Source organism: Ciconia boyciana, chromosome 1, assembly GCF_034638445.1.
Source record: "Ciconia boyciana chromosome 1, ASM3463844v1, whole genome shotgun sequence".
In the NCBI taxonomy this organism is placed as follows: Eukaryota; Metazoa; Chordata; class Aves; order Ciconiiformes; family Ciconiidae; genus Ciconia; species Ciconia boyciana.
In genome coordinates this window covers 117,329,656-117,345,131 of record NC_132934.1, presented here as the reverse complement: position 1 = coordinate 117,345,131, position 15,476 = coordinate 117,329,656, and the positions used below count along the sequence as shown (strand labels likewise).

The 15,476-nt window shown below is 42.2% G+C and overlaps 1 protein-coding gene across 4 annotated transcripts; it reads right to left on the bottom strand.

Annotated features, from left to right (window-relative positions):
• Positions 1-270: 270 nt before the first annotated feature.
• IL10RB (interleukin 10 receptor subunit beta) lies at positions 271-15,172 on the bottom strand. 4 transcript variants are annotated; one of them, XM_072845538.1, is made up of 8 exons: positions 14,199-14,350; positions 13,629-13,733; positions 11,683-11,806; positions 10,189-10,358; positions 7,827-7,993; positions 5,534-5,684; positions 3,850-4,007; positions 299-1,622 (listed from the first exon to the last, which is right to left on the bottom strand). In XM_072845538.1, the coding sequence occupies exons 1-8, from the start codon at positions 14,245-14,247 to the stop codon at positions 1,410-1,412; spliced, it is 1,137 nt and encodes a 378-aa protein (XP_072701639.1). In that variant the 5' UTR covers positions 14,248-14,350; the 3' UTR covers positions 299-1,409. The 4 variants fall into 4 exon arrangements, with proteins under 4 accessions (XP_072701629.1, XP_072701639.1, XP_072701649.1 ...); XM_072845548.1 differs by lacking the exons at positions 13,629-13,733; positions 14,199-14,350 and adding an exon at positions 14,666-15,172 and having other exon boundaries at positions 306-1,622; XM_072845557.1 differs by lacking the exon at positions 13,629-13,733 and having other exon boundaries at positions 314-1,622; positions 14,199-14,357.
• Between the last annotated feature and the right edge of the window lie 304 nt (positions 15,173-15,476).

The following is a 15,476-nucleotide window of genomic DNA, read 5'->3' as shown; positions in this document are numbered from 1 at the left end:
TGAATTTTTAGAGTAGAGAGCTGTACCAGACACAGGACATTGGCCTTCATTAGGATCAGCACTCACAGAGCAGCTTTGGTGAGAGGTGAAGAAAAGCACCAGTGAAACAAAATGCCTTTAAAAAAACAAAATGAAAATGCTTCCCCATTTTTTCCATATTCTACATTAAACCAAAATATGATGAAAATTAAAAAGTACAGAAAAAACACGTGCAGATTACATATAGCTGGGTGGTACAAAGAATCAATGCCTGTTCTCCTTATGTTTTCTTCCTGCAACAGTTCCCAAGAAGTGAATATTTACACATTAATTAACAAACCTCAAAACCATAGCCAAAAATGTAGCAATTCCCACATCAAGTTATGATTTACACACAACTTCATTCATGGCAAGTTACTTTTGCTGACAGAATTTAATTTTTCACTCTCATTTTGATGTAATAATACACACAAAACATTTTGCGTTACTCCCAAAATTAGCACACAGTGCAAAGGTCACACTTTATGCCCCGATGTTGGTGTGGACATAACCTTCATAAGCATGAACAGTGCTGTGCAGGTGAGATTGTATTAGGTAGCATGGGAGTCACACCAACCTGGATCTACTTTTTTTGAATTAAGAATATGTATCAGTAGATAAATAAAATGAACCTACCTTTTAACTCCCACTATAGCTGCGAAGTTTTCCACAGACTTCAGGGGACATTTCAGGGCAAAATTTAATTAGCCATAGAAACTGCAGGGCAGAGGCTCAGGGGACTGAGCAATGCCTGAACATAGATGGGTATCTGGCAGTGCGCTGGTACGTTGCCATTACCCTTAGCGATGAAGCACGAGTAACACCTTGCAATGCAAAACACACTGAATATTTGTGTTTGGTTTATTCATACCAAGTTCATAGCATCCTAGTAACTTTACAATTTTGCATCAGATAAAAAAATAATCAATAGATTATGCCACTAGGGATATCCTTAAGAAATACACACTCGTTAAAAAAAAAAAAAGTCAGATCAGGTCTTTCTTTACAAAATATGATTTTCTTTTACAAACCTTATACAATATGCCATTCTGATTAGCTTTTGCAATAAATAGTTCATCAAAGTTAAATTAACTAGTATTTTTTATATATATATATATATCTCATGTTTGCTTTTTAAATTAATGTCATAATACAGTCCTAGGTATTGCTACAACTTAACAGTGAGCCACTACAAACAGTGGCAAAAATTATGTGTCATTTAATTCCTCATTTATAGTCAAGTTTCTTGTAATTTAAAAAAATAATGATTCTGTCAAAAGTCTGTGTACACATCTTCATATATGAATTTTTACTGTCTTAACAATGCAGCAATAAGAAGATAAACTCAACAGCCCATTTGCTTTTCTTTTGGTCAGAGTGAAGGAGTGCATTTAGGCCTTTTCTGAAGCTGGTACTATTCTTGAATCAGAATTTTCTTGTTCAGAGTCCTGAAGGTGCTCTGTTGTCTTGTTGGCCTCATCCCCTGTCTCAGCGCTTTGATTTTTGGATTCTTCTGAAATGACAGTTAGCTTGTCATAAAAAAGATGCTCTTCTTGTGGGAGTGGAGAAAAAAACTGTGAACCACTGGGAGGCTTGCTCAAAAACTGTGAAGGAAAGAGGAAATGAGAATTAGGCTGCACCAGCCATACCATCTTGTTTGCTTAGAAATATATTTTATATTGTTTCCCACACATCAACTGGCTTTCTCAATCCTTAGAAGTCCCAGAGTGGCAACAATGTAATACGTCACTTTAACATCCTGTGCAAGGCTTGGAAACAAGTCGGAAGTGCCTTTATTTGCAAGAAGATACCCCAGGGATTAGTGACTTCTTTGGAATATAAACTTTCTTAAAAAGTTTGGAAACTTGGGAAACAAAAACTAAAAACAGTGACTTGACTGTAGGTGAAGGAGTTTGCAGAGAGATTTGTCAAACAGCTCCAAAAGATGTGAATTGTTCCTGCCATCTCGGAGAGCTGTCTGCTCAGACATCAAATAGTGATGCTTTAAATGTCAACATAAACCATAACCATTTAGTCAAGTAAAGGAGAGGGAGGGAGATTTGCAGGGCTATGCAATTCAGTGAGAAAGATGACTTAATTTTAGTACCGAAATATCACAACTTCCTCCCACTCCCTGTTCTGTTGATAAGATGGAACCGGCCTCAAGAATCAACATGGACTTCGCAGGATGTCATGACTGTATTTCGAATGTCAACACAAGAACAGCACACCTACTCAACACAGTAATAACATGTCAACCACTCATTTTGGCAGCTGAAGTGGCAGTTCATTTTATTGGTAGTGGCTGGAGGAGTACAACTGCGTTTTGTTCTTGTGACCTGACCCCTGTCTATTACTTTAGCGCAATTTACGTAAGAAACAAGCTGCTCTGTCAGGAGTCCTGTTCACTGTAATTACAAAGATAAATACTAATATTATTACTATTAGACCTTTTTATAGCAAACTGTAATTTGAAATGTTCTGTCAGTTAACCTGCAATCTCAAATGCTCATGTAGTGAAACCACTGCCTTTGATAAATGTCATTTTAGGTAAGCATGACTGACAGTTGATTACTGTGATTAACTGCTATAACCCACTAGCACAAAATGAAAATTCTCCCTTTCTTGCGAGAAACCTGTGAGCAAAACGAAATTTGACCATATCCTGTATTGATCAGAGCAACGCTACCTTCCCAACAGCTGAGCTCCAGGTTCTGCAAACTACTGTGTGCCGAGCAATGTGCTCAGCTTAAAGCACAAGGTGATTGCTAAGTCAGCTGCAAAGCCTTAGTCTGCTGAACTCTAACCGAGTCAAAATGAAAGACCCAGAGAAACTCAGAAGAGTATAGGTTGCTAACTTTAGTGTACGTAACACTGTATAGCCTTGTTTCTTCGAGGAGATTCTGATACAGCCTTTTTAAGTTGCTATATGGGTAACAGGGTCAGTGGTATTCCCAAACAGTAATGGCTAACATTCATTGCTCTCATTCCATCTTGAATTTTCAGATTTCACTACATTCTTTGCTTAAGTTAAAACTCATTATTATATTTGCAAGAGAACATTGTTTCAGAACAAATGTGCGTCTGAAATGAGAGAGTGGAGAAGATAGCTCAGTTGTTCACTAGCTCAAAAGAGGAACTGCAGGTTAACACCTGTTATTCTCTCACTTTAAAATGAAAGAAAACATCCTGTTTCTAAGCCATATAAAGCTTCCTATTACAAATTAGGAAGTTGCTTTAGGATTAAAAGTCTATGACAAGTTTTTAAGTTGTTCAGCTTTTAAATATTTGGGACCATTCCATGCAGAATAATCCAGAATTACAGTATTTTAGAGTTTATTATACATCAGCATACTTCAAAAGGAATTCTAATTTCACTGCTTCTTACTTACGTCCACACAGTGCCACAGAACATGACGAAAAAACTGAGGTAACACTCATACAAAATTTATGACCTTATAATGCCAGAGTTTATATATTAAATTAACTAACTTCCGCTCCCTTTCTCACACTGAAAAGTACCTTCCTTTGTCAGCCTTTTCCAAAGTTCACAACTTCATAATTTACGCTTACGTGAATGGCTTTTTATGTTTGGCAGAAGGGCAAGTTTTACCATACACAACAACTGTCTAACAACAGATAACCAGCATTGCTCCTTATCGTCTAAAACCCCCTCAGAATAGTCTGTGCTTTACAGATGGCTAACAAATGGGTACAAATGAAAGAAGGCAAAATAAAAGAAGCTCTAAAGGTTTTGGCACAGAGAGCCTTTCAAAGGCAGGTGGTTCTGCTGAAAAGGCTGATTTTAATTGTGTTAGGTAGAAAACAAACCTCTTTCAAGTGCTGTGGGAAAATATATGAAGGGCAGAAAACATGTTTGGTGAGTCGATATAGATACAAAAAGGAAAAGAAACAAACAGGAACGGATATTACAACAACTAATGTTGAGCCTATAAGAACAGTCACAATTATCCACACAGGAGTTACACCTGCAAGAGACAAGAAAAAAAAAAAATTAAACTGTGATTATTAATTTCTGAACATATTATTTTCAACTTATCACTTTCTCTATGGAATTTTAAAAACCCCCAACAAACGATTACAAAATTGTAACTGCAAACATAAGTCTTTGTTTCCAGGTGCAAAATACCTCTTAGCTCTTAAATTTTTAGTCTGAATATGCTGAGGAAGTTCTCGATACAGTAAGCTTACAAGCCATCATATTTAGACATATACAGTTACACATACTGGTGACTCTACATGCAATACTAGGCAAATGATTAAAGGAAAAAAGACCAACAGAACCATCCACAAGGTGATACCATGTAAAAAGCTACTGTACACTCTTTGGTGTTTCAGGAGTGTAGGAATTGACACATAGCACTACCAGAGTATAGGCTTCCACTCTTCTCTTAAAGAAATCTGTAAAAATGGCAGCAAAGTAAAGACAGCAGGGGACAAAAGTCCATAAAAGTCTGAACTACTGAGTCTTTAAAAAAAATTATGTTGTGCACAGGAATTTCACAACAGGAAATGGGAATGAAGATGTATCCATACATCACTGTATAAATGTTTTAAACCAACCTACGCTTGCTAAGCACTGTTCTAGCCATGAACTAACAAGCAACACCACCACCAAAACCCACCTGCAATTCAACTGCAGTGCATGCAGATAATATACATGTGGGAAAAATATATGAGGAAACATTTTACGAGGAAAAACATGTGAGAAACAGGTTAGCCCAGTAGCTTCCCCAGGCTTCCCCCAGATGGCTTCCTCATCAACTTGTGTGTCTGATTTTCCACAAGTTATCCAAGGGGGTAAGTTACTTAAAATACACATTATGCCCATGCAAAAGACAGTATCTAGGACTCTATCCTTTCTTTTAACTAGGGACATAAAGCTCCCTGCTAAGACAACAGGGTCAGACCATGTCGTGCTTATTGCTGGACTCCACAACAGCAGCTAAGGTGGCATGGTTGGAAAGGAAAGCACTTTTGGTACTTAACTGCCTTCAAAATGAAAAGGAAAACATTGAGACAAAATAATTGTTTGTATTATTGATTAATAATTGCTGTGTGTCACAGAGAAAGAGCATCATGGCCTAGCTTCATGACAAGCAATATCGCCACAGATGAAGCAGACTGCAACAGAGGGTCCAATTCCTTTCTCAGTTACAGATATAAGGCTTTCATAGGATGATGAATACAGCTAATGGTAAAAGAAATTCAGGCACACAGTGTGATCAGTGAAGAGCCTATGCTCTGTTTAACTCTGATTTTCAGGCCTCTGCAGCATCATGCCACTGGTGCTATATTGCTTGTAGTTTTCACTTCGTTTCCAACTCCTTTGCTCCAAAGGTGCGCACACATATTAACCACCAAACAATACTAAAGTAACAAACACATCCATCTTTGGAAGGTTTACACGTTACACCGATTTTCAATTTGAATGGCTTTGCACATTTCCTAGTTCCCTACAGCGCACGTCCCATTGTGATGCACCAGGTATTACCGTTGTGGGTTGTCTGCTCGCAAAGCTCTCCGCTCAGTTGCCCTGCTTTGTTCCACTCAGGGATAACTGCTTGCACTTGAATACAATATATTGTCCACGGCTCCAACTTGGATAATATTTCAGAGTTATGTTTAGTATCTAAGTGAGTTACCTAATAACAGAGAAGAATACAAAAAATTTGAAAAGCACGAGTCCAGTGAATGGACTAGCCAAGTAATTAAAATTACATTTAGTAGGACAAATCCTAGCAGTTACAGCTGCAATGTGAATAAGGCTTTTAAAGGCAGAATGAAATGCCCTGCCTATGTCACATAACTGATAACTAACTCTACATTGATTTCACCTGTGGTTAGAGAGTGAGACCACTCATGCCACTGGCTTTCTGGCTGCTTCTAGCAGCATTAATGAAGTTTCAAGCTAAAGAGGCCTACAGAGACACAATAAATGAGATCTGGTAGCAGAGAGAAACAATTGCCTAACCAAATGAGATCAACTAAGAGTGCTGTCACAGACAAACATAATTTAATTTGAGATGAAGCAAGTAGGATGGATGATCTAGACAAAAGTAAGTAAAAGACAGAGAAAGAAAAAGGCTTGTGGAAGCTGTTAGGTGACTGACAGCAGATGCAACTTGCTGTTTTAGAAGCATGATTGGTTATGTCCCTGTAACTATACAGTTCCTGCAGAGTATAGGAATCCCTACAACATGCCCCATTACGTAGTAACAGATTCTTTCTCAGGGGTGAGAAGACTCTATAGCTAGTTTTCAACATTTAGAGCAAGCATCCACTTCATAAAAAAAACTATGAAGTTACATAGTCTATGCCTTTTGCTTCTTTGATCCCTATGCAAATTTATAGAATCATAGAATCATTTAGGTTGGAAAAGACCTTTAAGATCATCAAGTCCAACCGTTAACCTAGCACTGCCAAGTCCACCACTAAACCATGTCCCTAAGCGCAGTTAAATACCTCCAGGGATGGTGACTCAACAGCTTCCCTGGGCAGCCTGTTCCAGTGCTTGACAACCCTTTCGGTGAAAAATTTTTTCCTCATATCCAATCTAAACCTCCCCTGGTGCAACTTGAGGCCATTTCTTCTCATCCTATCACTAGTTACAGTTACTTGGAAGAAGAGACTGACCCCCACCTTGCTACAACCTCCTTTCAGGGAGCTGTAGAGAGCGATAAGGTCTCCCCTCAGCCTCCTTTTCTCCAGGCTAAACAACCCCAGTTCCCTCAGCCGCTCCTCACAAGGCTTGTGCTCTAGACCCTTCACCAGCTTCATTGCCCTTCTCTGGACACGCTCCAGCACCTCGATGTCTTTCTTGTAGTGAGGGACCTAAAACTGAACACAGTATTCGAGGTGCGGCCTCACCAGTGCCGAGTACAGGGGCACGATCACTTCCCTAGTCCTGCTGGCCGCACTATTTCTAATAGAAATACCTTAATTTCTTGTAGTTTGGGAATTGAAAACCAGTCTGTTTTTTGGGAAATGATGACCCCTCATTTTCTGGAATTGAATGCCAAAGAATTTTGCAGGGTAACAAATACGAATCAGAATTATATGTAGTGGAGTCCTATTATATGAAAATTGTACTGATGTACAAAGCACTAATTATACTGTGACTGATACCTTCCAGTAAAGGGCTTCCTTTTTTCCTGTAATGGAACTCATGACCCTATAATTAATATATTATTTATGATCTTTCTCCATGCATTTCGTATGGAGAAGCCTTTTGAGCTGAGTAACAGATCTGTCTGTGGAAGAGGCTGTCCATGAGAGGAAGACAGAGAATTACAACTGACAGAAACTGAAGAGGTGAAGGTGACCACAGCTAATATAAGGCCCCAGGCACGGTGGTATTCAAAGCCCAGAGTCCCACGAAGGGCACAAATACTTGAGTGACATGAGATTTGAATCTGTCAGCTTATCACCGTGATCACAGATACTGCTGATGTTACAGCTTCTAAGTTTCCCCTTGCTTGTGTGGGTGAAATACAGAGATTTGGTTGGGCAGACTGCATCACAAATCATCACTAAACTGAGGGAATAAACTCATAATGCAGCAGTTATTTCTAATTACGGAAAGAGCAAATTATATCCATGCTGCTGTTTTTACACATCTGTCTGCCATTTGCTCTGAATACCAGTTGTAGTGACTAGACTTTATTACACTGTAATTAGTAGAGATACATTTTTACTTCAGTACTGTCAGCTTTCAGAACTTCATCAGTATGGTATTTTACCAAGTCAAAGTCACGGAGTCACAACATGCAGGAAGCAGAAGTTACCTCTGTACTGCTGCCTTTCTTCCAGTACAGTATTCTGTAATTCCATGAGCCATAATACTGCTTTAGAGACCACTTGTCATGTTCACCTTCAGCAAAAGGGCCTATGAAATCCACGTGCAGGGACCCAGACTCAGACTTCACTTTTATATCAGGTGGCCCAATGACTGCTATATATTAGAATGGTGGAAGAGAAGAAAGAAGGGAATTCAGTTTCTCATTGTTTTCAATTTGACAGTTTTACACAACCTATGACAATTCGCGCTTTAAATAATTCTATCTATTAGAAGAAAGTAATTTCCTTTCATGGGTCAGGCGTAAATAAATCCTTTCCTTATAGTACTGGTCTTGAAAGCGATTTATTTTTGCAGTTAAATAACAGATATTTTTGCAGACTGCATTTCCCATACACTAAATTAACTCTGTTCTGTTTTGCCAGCTGTGGTGACTCCTGGGGGAGGAAGGACTATTTCTATAGGTTATTACTCACTTCTCTTTCTGGGCCAAGCTGTTGCAACATCTGTCTTTTCCAAGGAGACCCTCTAGTGAAGTGTTTGAATGTTTCTTTCATTGTGATCGCTTTGAAAAACTGAAACATTTGAATTATTTCTGCATGTCTTAAAGATTGAGCTCCTTGGACCAAATATTATATTCTTGTATTTTGAAAATGGCTTGTCCTTATTACATTTTTGTGCCACTATCTAAATTGACTCATGAGTAGCTTACTTATCAACTACGTTGTGTCTGCAACGAGCTCTCCATTAAAGTCTCCTGTTCCAACAAACAACTCTGCCTTGGCTGCCTCAACTAAAGTTCTGCCTGGCTACAGCCAAACTATCAAGTGTCTGAGAAAGGAAGAGCTCAATATACTAACAATTTTGCATTCCTCTAGAAATAGCTGTTTCTTTAATTAAAACTAAATTTAAAAATCTACTTGCTGGACCATGTTTTCATGTAATGCTCATGAATATGTTGTTACACTTGCAAAAAATAATGTGAGGAGGGTCTTGGTTACTCTGGTTTTCCTAGGCTATTCCTACAATACAGTGTGGAATTTCTTACAAAAGCACTAGCAGAAATGATAGCACAGAAAGGAATATCAGATATTTTTATCATTATGCCCTGCTCAGATCAGCTATGACAACATTGAAAGTCCTCATGTCCTCCTCAGAGATTTGGCCAGTTGGCCAGTACTCCCAGGTCTTTCTTTCCAGGTAGTTTTATATCCAGATTTTCTCAGTTCAGGAATAAGCTGCCTTTCCAAAGCCTGCTCTGAAGGCCACATGCTCTTTCAAACATATGTCAAACTACAACTCTGTTAATGATTTACACGCTTGCTCTCTGCTCTGAAAATCCATCCATACTGTTTGTATTACACTTTATTTTGGCTGTAATTTATAACTTGCAATGTTGTGGGTTTTTTTTTTCCCTGTGCTATGTTTCAGTGCTTCTGTTCTAGGCAGATTAAATTATATCAACATTATGCTTTTGGAGAGAGATAACCAATATAAGCATTTGGAAAAACAAGGCTGTAAACTGTAAAATTACACTCTGAACTCCAAGGAACAGAATGATGAAATTCAAGCAAATGAAGGCAGAACAAGAAAGAAAAGGATTTTCAAAAGTTTTTCTCGAAGAGGAGGTGTAGCAGAAGCTTCCTGCATGGTTTTGTATTAACAGCTATGAGGAGAAAAAAGCCTTGGGTAACATTAACTACATAATCTAAAATAATTTCATTTTTGCTTATGAGTGGCATAAGAATGCTCATTGGTAAAAACCACTCCCTCATTCCCAAGCTCAGGTGACAGCAACATGATTAACCTCTCTGTAGTGCACTCTGATGCAAGGCAATGTCTAAATCATCTCTCACAAAAGACTGTAAAGCTTCACGAAGAGAATGGCAATATTGTGCAATTAAGATTTCTTGACTAAAAATTAATCTTTTGTTGTGATTTTTTTTAACTAAAAAAATAAAAAGAAAGCTTTTTGCCTGACATAGCAACGAAGAAGAAAGTAACTGAACTTATTTAGATATACAGGAAGTCTGAATCTTTGAAGAAAAGCTCTCCCTGGCTGAAAAATATAAACAAAGCCTTATTTTAAAGGAAAAAAAAAATTTTTTTAAACTTCCTCAAAAGTTGTTTCAAGTACCAATACTAACATCTACTATAATAGTGAACCTCCTATGCTTTCCGACAGCAACTTCTGCCTTCAAAAAACTAAAGTGTTACAACTAAGATTTTATAGTTCAATGTAATTAAATTTAAAAATGATCTGCATGCTATAGCTTTTCTTATAGAGCCAAATTGTAAAGGTGCATTAATAGCAGACAGTATTTTTTGTGGAAGATTAGAAAAAGGCTTACTGTCATCCATTGGCTTAAATCCGACGGTCACCCAGCCTGAATGGTTATTTTCTGACTCCGCTCTGACCCGTAAAATGTAGTCTCCATACACAGACAGAGAAGAGACATCACACTCCGTGAGTGTCAAGTTTGTGCTCACATTTTCGTATCTGTTTCCAGCGAAATTGATGCTGTATGGAAGAGAAACAAAATGTGTATGATGGGTAAATTATAACTGACTAAACGTTTTTCCTCTCAATTAACTGGAAAAGTGGCAGATCTCTTTGTTAATACAACCAATTGTGACTCATGAACAAGAAAAATTAAATCCAGTGTATGAGAAACATCATTCCTAGCATGTACACACACATTAAACATTTTATATGCATCTATAAATCCGTGATCAAGTTAGACATTAAAATTATGATTCAGTAAATAGATGCCCTTTTCTCGACAGTGGTTACAAAACTTGATTCAACAGACAGTACTTATCAGACAAGTCTGCAAATATTAAGACAATATCGCTATGCCCGGCTTCGCTGTCTAACTCGGACTTTGTTCAGAAGTGTCTTTTAAGATATACACATAAGGAAAAGCCAGAGAAAACAGAGCCTGAGAACTGACTGGGAACTGTGTAATAAATATTCTTTCTGTTTTGCATCAAAAGCCCACCTAGGAACATAGTGATCAACAGGTAATTGCTACCAGAACCCAGAAAAATCTTCTTTTGACTTAAGATGGCCTGTACCCTCAGTTTGGGGATTTCTCCTCAGCAGGCACCTGCCTGTGGGTGCCATCATCTCCGCTTTACATCCCACCCTGTCTTGGCCAAAGAATTCAACCTTCCGCAGGAAGGCGAGACCTCTGGCCCATCACATGGTTTCCTTGTCAAGCACGGAGGCAGGCAGGGAGCTCACCGCTGGGCTGGGGACATGGCCGCCTTCCTCAGTACAGCCGCACAGGACACTTTTCCCAACAGGAAGGACCAACTCGGAAGGACACAGTGGCAAAACCAAATCAAAGCTAAATCAACCCACCAAAACCGACAAAAGGACACCTCAGAAAACGTGTCCTAAATTTAAGGCACTGAACGGCCGAGCCACCAGCCTCCAGTTCATTGGGCATTTCCACAAAGGGGGCAGGCAAGCTGGCTGCATTGGTGGCAGAGCACAAAATGCTGCTGGAGTGAAAGCTCCGGTAAGGTCCTAACACTCAGCAGGACTGTGTCTCTTGAATCGCAGGCAAGAGCAACACGATAGAGAAAAAAAACATACACAGATAAGAACAGCCAACGTTAAAATGTGTTTCTGGTTCCAAAAACAGTAGGTACCAAGCTGCCTTGGGTGTGAAATGTGCAGAAAATGCCTCTGCCCTGTTATTCAGCTCAGAAGATAAGGCTCTCACAAGCTAAAAGAAAGGGACAGCTACTGATCTTCCTATAAAAAAGGAAACAAATCACAAATGCACACAGATGTAAAACGTGAATTAAAGAAAGCACAACTCCCCCAGACTTACCTCTTAGATTGGACAGTGTAACTTATATTTCCTTTGTGAAACCTAGGTGCATCCCACTGTAAAATGCTACGAAGATTAACTGAAATAATTCTTGCATTTTGGGGTTTTGGCACTATTCCAGATACTGTGGAGCAACCAAAAACAAACAAACATTTTAGTCTGTGTTTCTCCAGTGACTTCTCAGTCATCCAAACCTTAAATACAGCCTTCTTTCTCTTCCTTGCCTCGGATGCTTTTTTTAAAAAGACTTTAATGCAATTAATTTAAATCCTGATGCCTATCGTTCCTTCTGAGCTTATGCAACAAAACCAAATTAGCCAACATCAATGATTTCCAGTAAGTACAGTCTTTATGCTATCATCATTTATTATGCATGACTGACTTGTTACTGCCTAAGACTTAGGGCCCAGCAGGCTACGTGCACGAACTCTCACTGGGATCGTCAAAATCAAATGTTTCTAAGTAGTGCTCCAGTAGCACTGTGGAAATCAGATGGGTGTGTGGATTGATTTGTTGTTGTTTTTTTTCCTGAAGAGGAACATGAACAGTCTTTCTACAGAGACCTGGGTATAAGACTGAAATAATTAAAAAAAAAAAAATCTGCCTTAAGCATGCTTATATCACCACTGCATGGATTAGCATTGCCATTTAAAATGCTGTACTTGTTCTGTTATTAAGCCACCCTTTTGAAAAACAGAGATAAACAAGAAGTACCTTCGAAGGCAAGAGAGCTATTACATATACCATCCAGACAAACGTATCATTAATTGGCACTCTTCGCAAATGACGAAAACACAATCATTTTGATTTATTGAAACTGAATAAAGGAAACCCTGAAGTAGTATCGACGAACAACCCGTTACTATTACGATTTAATTATTTGAAAGTAATTGTTGGTATTGAAACTAGAATAGAAAAGATTTTGGCCCATTGTTGCAACACAAATGACCAATGCAAACAAACCCTGTCAGACCGGATTAGTGCTTAAATATCACAGGAGTAAAACCTAATGACATACGTTCCAAGATAAATAACCTATTTTATATGTCTATAGTTGAAGCATAAATACATGAAATGAATGTCAGTTACCCACCTTTAGCAGACAAGTTTTAAATCTAAACCCTGCTTAAATAAAAACCATTTCACAGACTCAATTCCCACAGTGTTACTCTCGCACCCAACAAATCAACTCAAACACACTTTACATCATGAAAGCAGAAGTTGCTTGCTCCTCTGCACCAAGACCTCCTTGAGAGATGACGTTCCTGTACGTACGTGCCCTCAGCGGTACCCACCTCGGGCACTCGCCTTCAGAGATCTCTGCCTGTGCACACGCTGTGCCCCTTTGCAGGCACCTCTGGCCTCCTGCTCCCACACCTTCTCCTACCTGCAAAATCCCAGGCATGCAGAACGCTAAGATGGGTGCAGGTCACAGACTGCAAAAAAGACTCAGCGTGAACACCACAGCTGAAAAAAAATCTGGCTAGTACAAGGCATCTGATTTCCCCTCTCCCGCACGATGTGGTCCTTGCTACAAAGGACCCTCTCTAGGGCGCTGCCCATGCTTTGAGGAAGCTCCCTCCAAAGATTTGAGCTGGGCTTGTAAATTCCCAGTAAAAAGCACGATGCCTTTGAAGGCTCGCTTCCCTGACAGCGTTTTCTACTTGAAAAGCCTCCAGGTAAAGTTTTTTATTCAGCACTACGGGCTCAAAGAGGTGAGGAGATACCTCTGTGGTTTTGTAAATGACAGCTTTATACACAGCTCACATCACAGTCTTAGATACGGCCTGTTCTGGGAAACGTAGGGCCCAGGCCAGTTTGGCGGCTGCTCTCCGAGTGCTCTCGCCGTGCCTGGAGCAGCAGGAGCTCTGCCACAGAAGGCCAGTTCGTGCCGGGCTCTGGACGCACAGCTACACCCGCGCTCCCACAGCTGACGGTTACCGTGCCTGGAAGAGCGTGGTTTCGCTCCCACAGGCGCGTTTCACCACTGGGACTTGCACGAGTGTCCAAAACCGAAAAGGGAAGTTCCAGTTTCTCAGCACAGATCCAGCCTTCGGGGAAAAAAAAACGCGTGGGCACCGGGAGCTGGGCCCCCGCCAGCGCCAGCGGAGCATCCCGCCGGGGCCCCGGCAGCCCTCCGTCCCCCCAGCCAAGGACCGCGCGAAGGGCGGGCGGCCGCCGGCCTCTCCCCGCTCCCCTCACGGCGCGGCGGACACCTGGCCGGCGGCTCGCTCGCTGTCGGTGTCGCTCGGCTCGTCACGGCAGCGGCGCCTCCCGCGGAGCCGCCGCCGGTCGCCAGCTCCTCGCGGCCCCCGGGCTGCCGGGGCAGCGCAGCCCCGGAGGACGAAGCCGGCCGCCTCTCGCGACCCTTGCTCCCGCCACCCTCCCGAGGGCCCGGGCCCCGGCCCCGCCGCCGTCCCCCCGCCCCTGCGGCAAGGCGGGGATCGGGAGGACGAGCCCCCTCCGGGGCCGGCCGGGCCCCTCCACCGCCCCCCGCCGGGCCCGGGCGGACTCACCGCAGAGCAGGAGGCAGCTGCAGAGGGCGCACCGGAGGGCGCCGGCCATGGCGGCTCCCGGCGCGGGCCTCCCTCAGCAGCGGGGGTGCCGGCGCCGCCGCGCCATGGCGCCGGGCGCTGCCCTGGCAAGCGGGGCCGCCCCGAAACCCTTCCGCCTTCCCGCCGCAGGGCGGGGCTGGGCGGGGCGGGACGCGGCGGCATGCGGGCACGGCGGCCGGCCCGGGCTGGGGGGGGGGCTTCACCCTCCGCCGAGGGGGCCGGGCGGCTCCGAGCGCCGGGGGGAACAGCACCCGCGCCCCGCTCGGCTCCCCCCAACTTTTCCAAAGCCTCCCCCGTTCGCCACGGCCGCGCTCCCCTTTCCCTAAGGGCATACGCAGCACCTGAACCTTCCCCACAGGCCCGGAACGCTGTTCATCGGTGCTGTGTTCTAAAATATATTAGTGATGCCTGGCTGCTTGGATACTCACAATCTCTAAAGAGCGTTTTCAGCAGGCAGCCTGGCAGCTGGGAAGACAGGAGATGGGAGGTTAGCATAAAGTGGATAAAGAAATAATGCATAAACAGACATCAGATGATGCATAGTGTCAAACCTGATCTTGAGTGCAACTCCCGCTGCAGGCAATACGAATGTGACCCGAGGAAAGGTTTATCTCCTGACTCCGAGATCTGGCCTGCACCAAAGATGCCAATGCCACTACTACCAGAACATTCAGCGTCCCTGATCAAAATTAGCGTAAACCTAGGGGAGGAGGGGTGTGTGCAGTTTTATTATCCAGAGTAAAAAGGCAACAATTACTGTTGCCAAGTGAAAATAACCATTGCTTTGTGGAGGTTTAACCTTTGGTTCTGGCCCATTTATCACCTCCTGTTATTAAACAAGGCTACCAGGCAGGTTCGGCTTTCCCTGGGATGGGCACAGCCCCACTGCCTTTGCTTACATGCGAGCGATTCCCCCGGCTTCTACCACTGCGGAGAGGTGCACACCAACGACACTGTACAAACAGCAGGGTGTTACAGGGTCACTGCAAGCGGAAGTTTCATCCGCTAATTCTACGGCTGTGTACATCTGCCAATAATTAACTTGTCAAGATCCAAGCTGTCAGGTACTTACACCTGCTTAGTTCTTAAAAGTAGTACAGCAGCAGAATATATGCCGGCACCTTAGAAATTACTCACAGCTATCCTGACCAAAAGAATGACTGCCAGCCATGGCAGCCAGAAACTGCTTGCAGGCAGAAAAGTAGCACCAAAGCAGTTCAACACAAGGTGAAAAAAGTT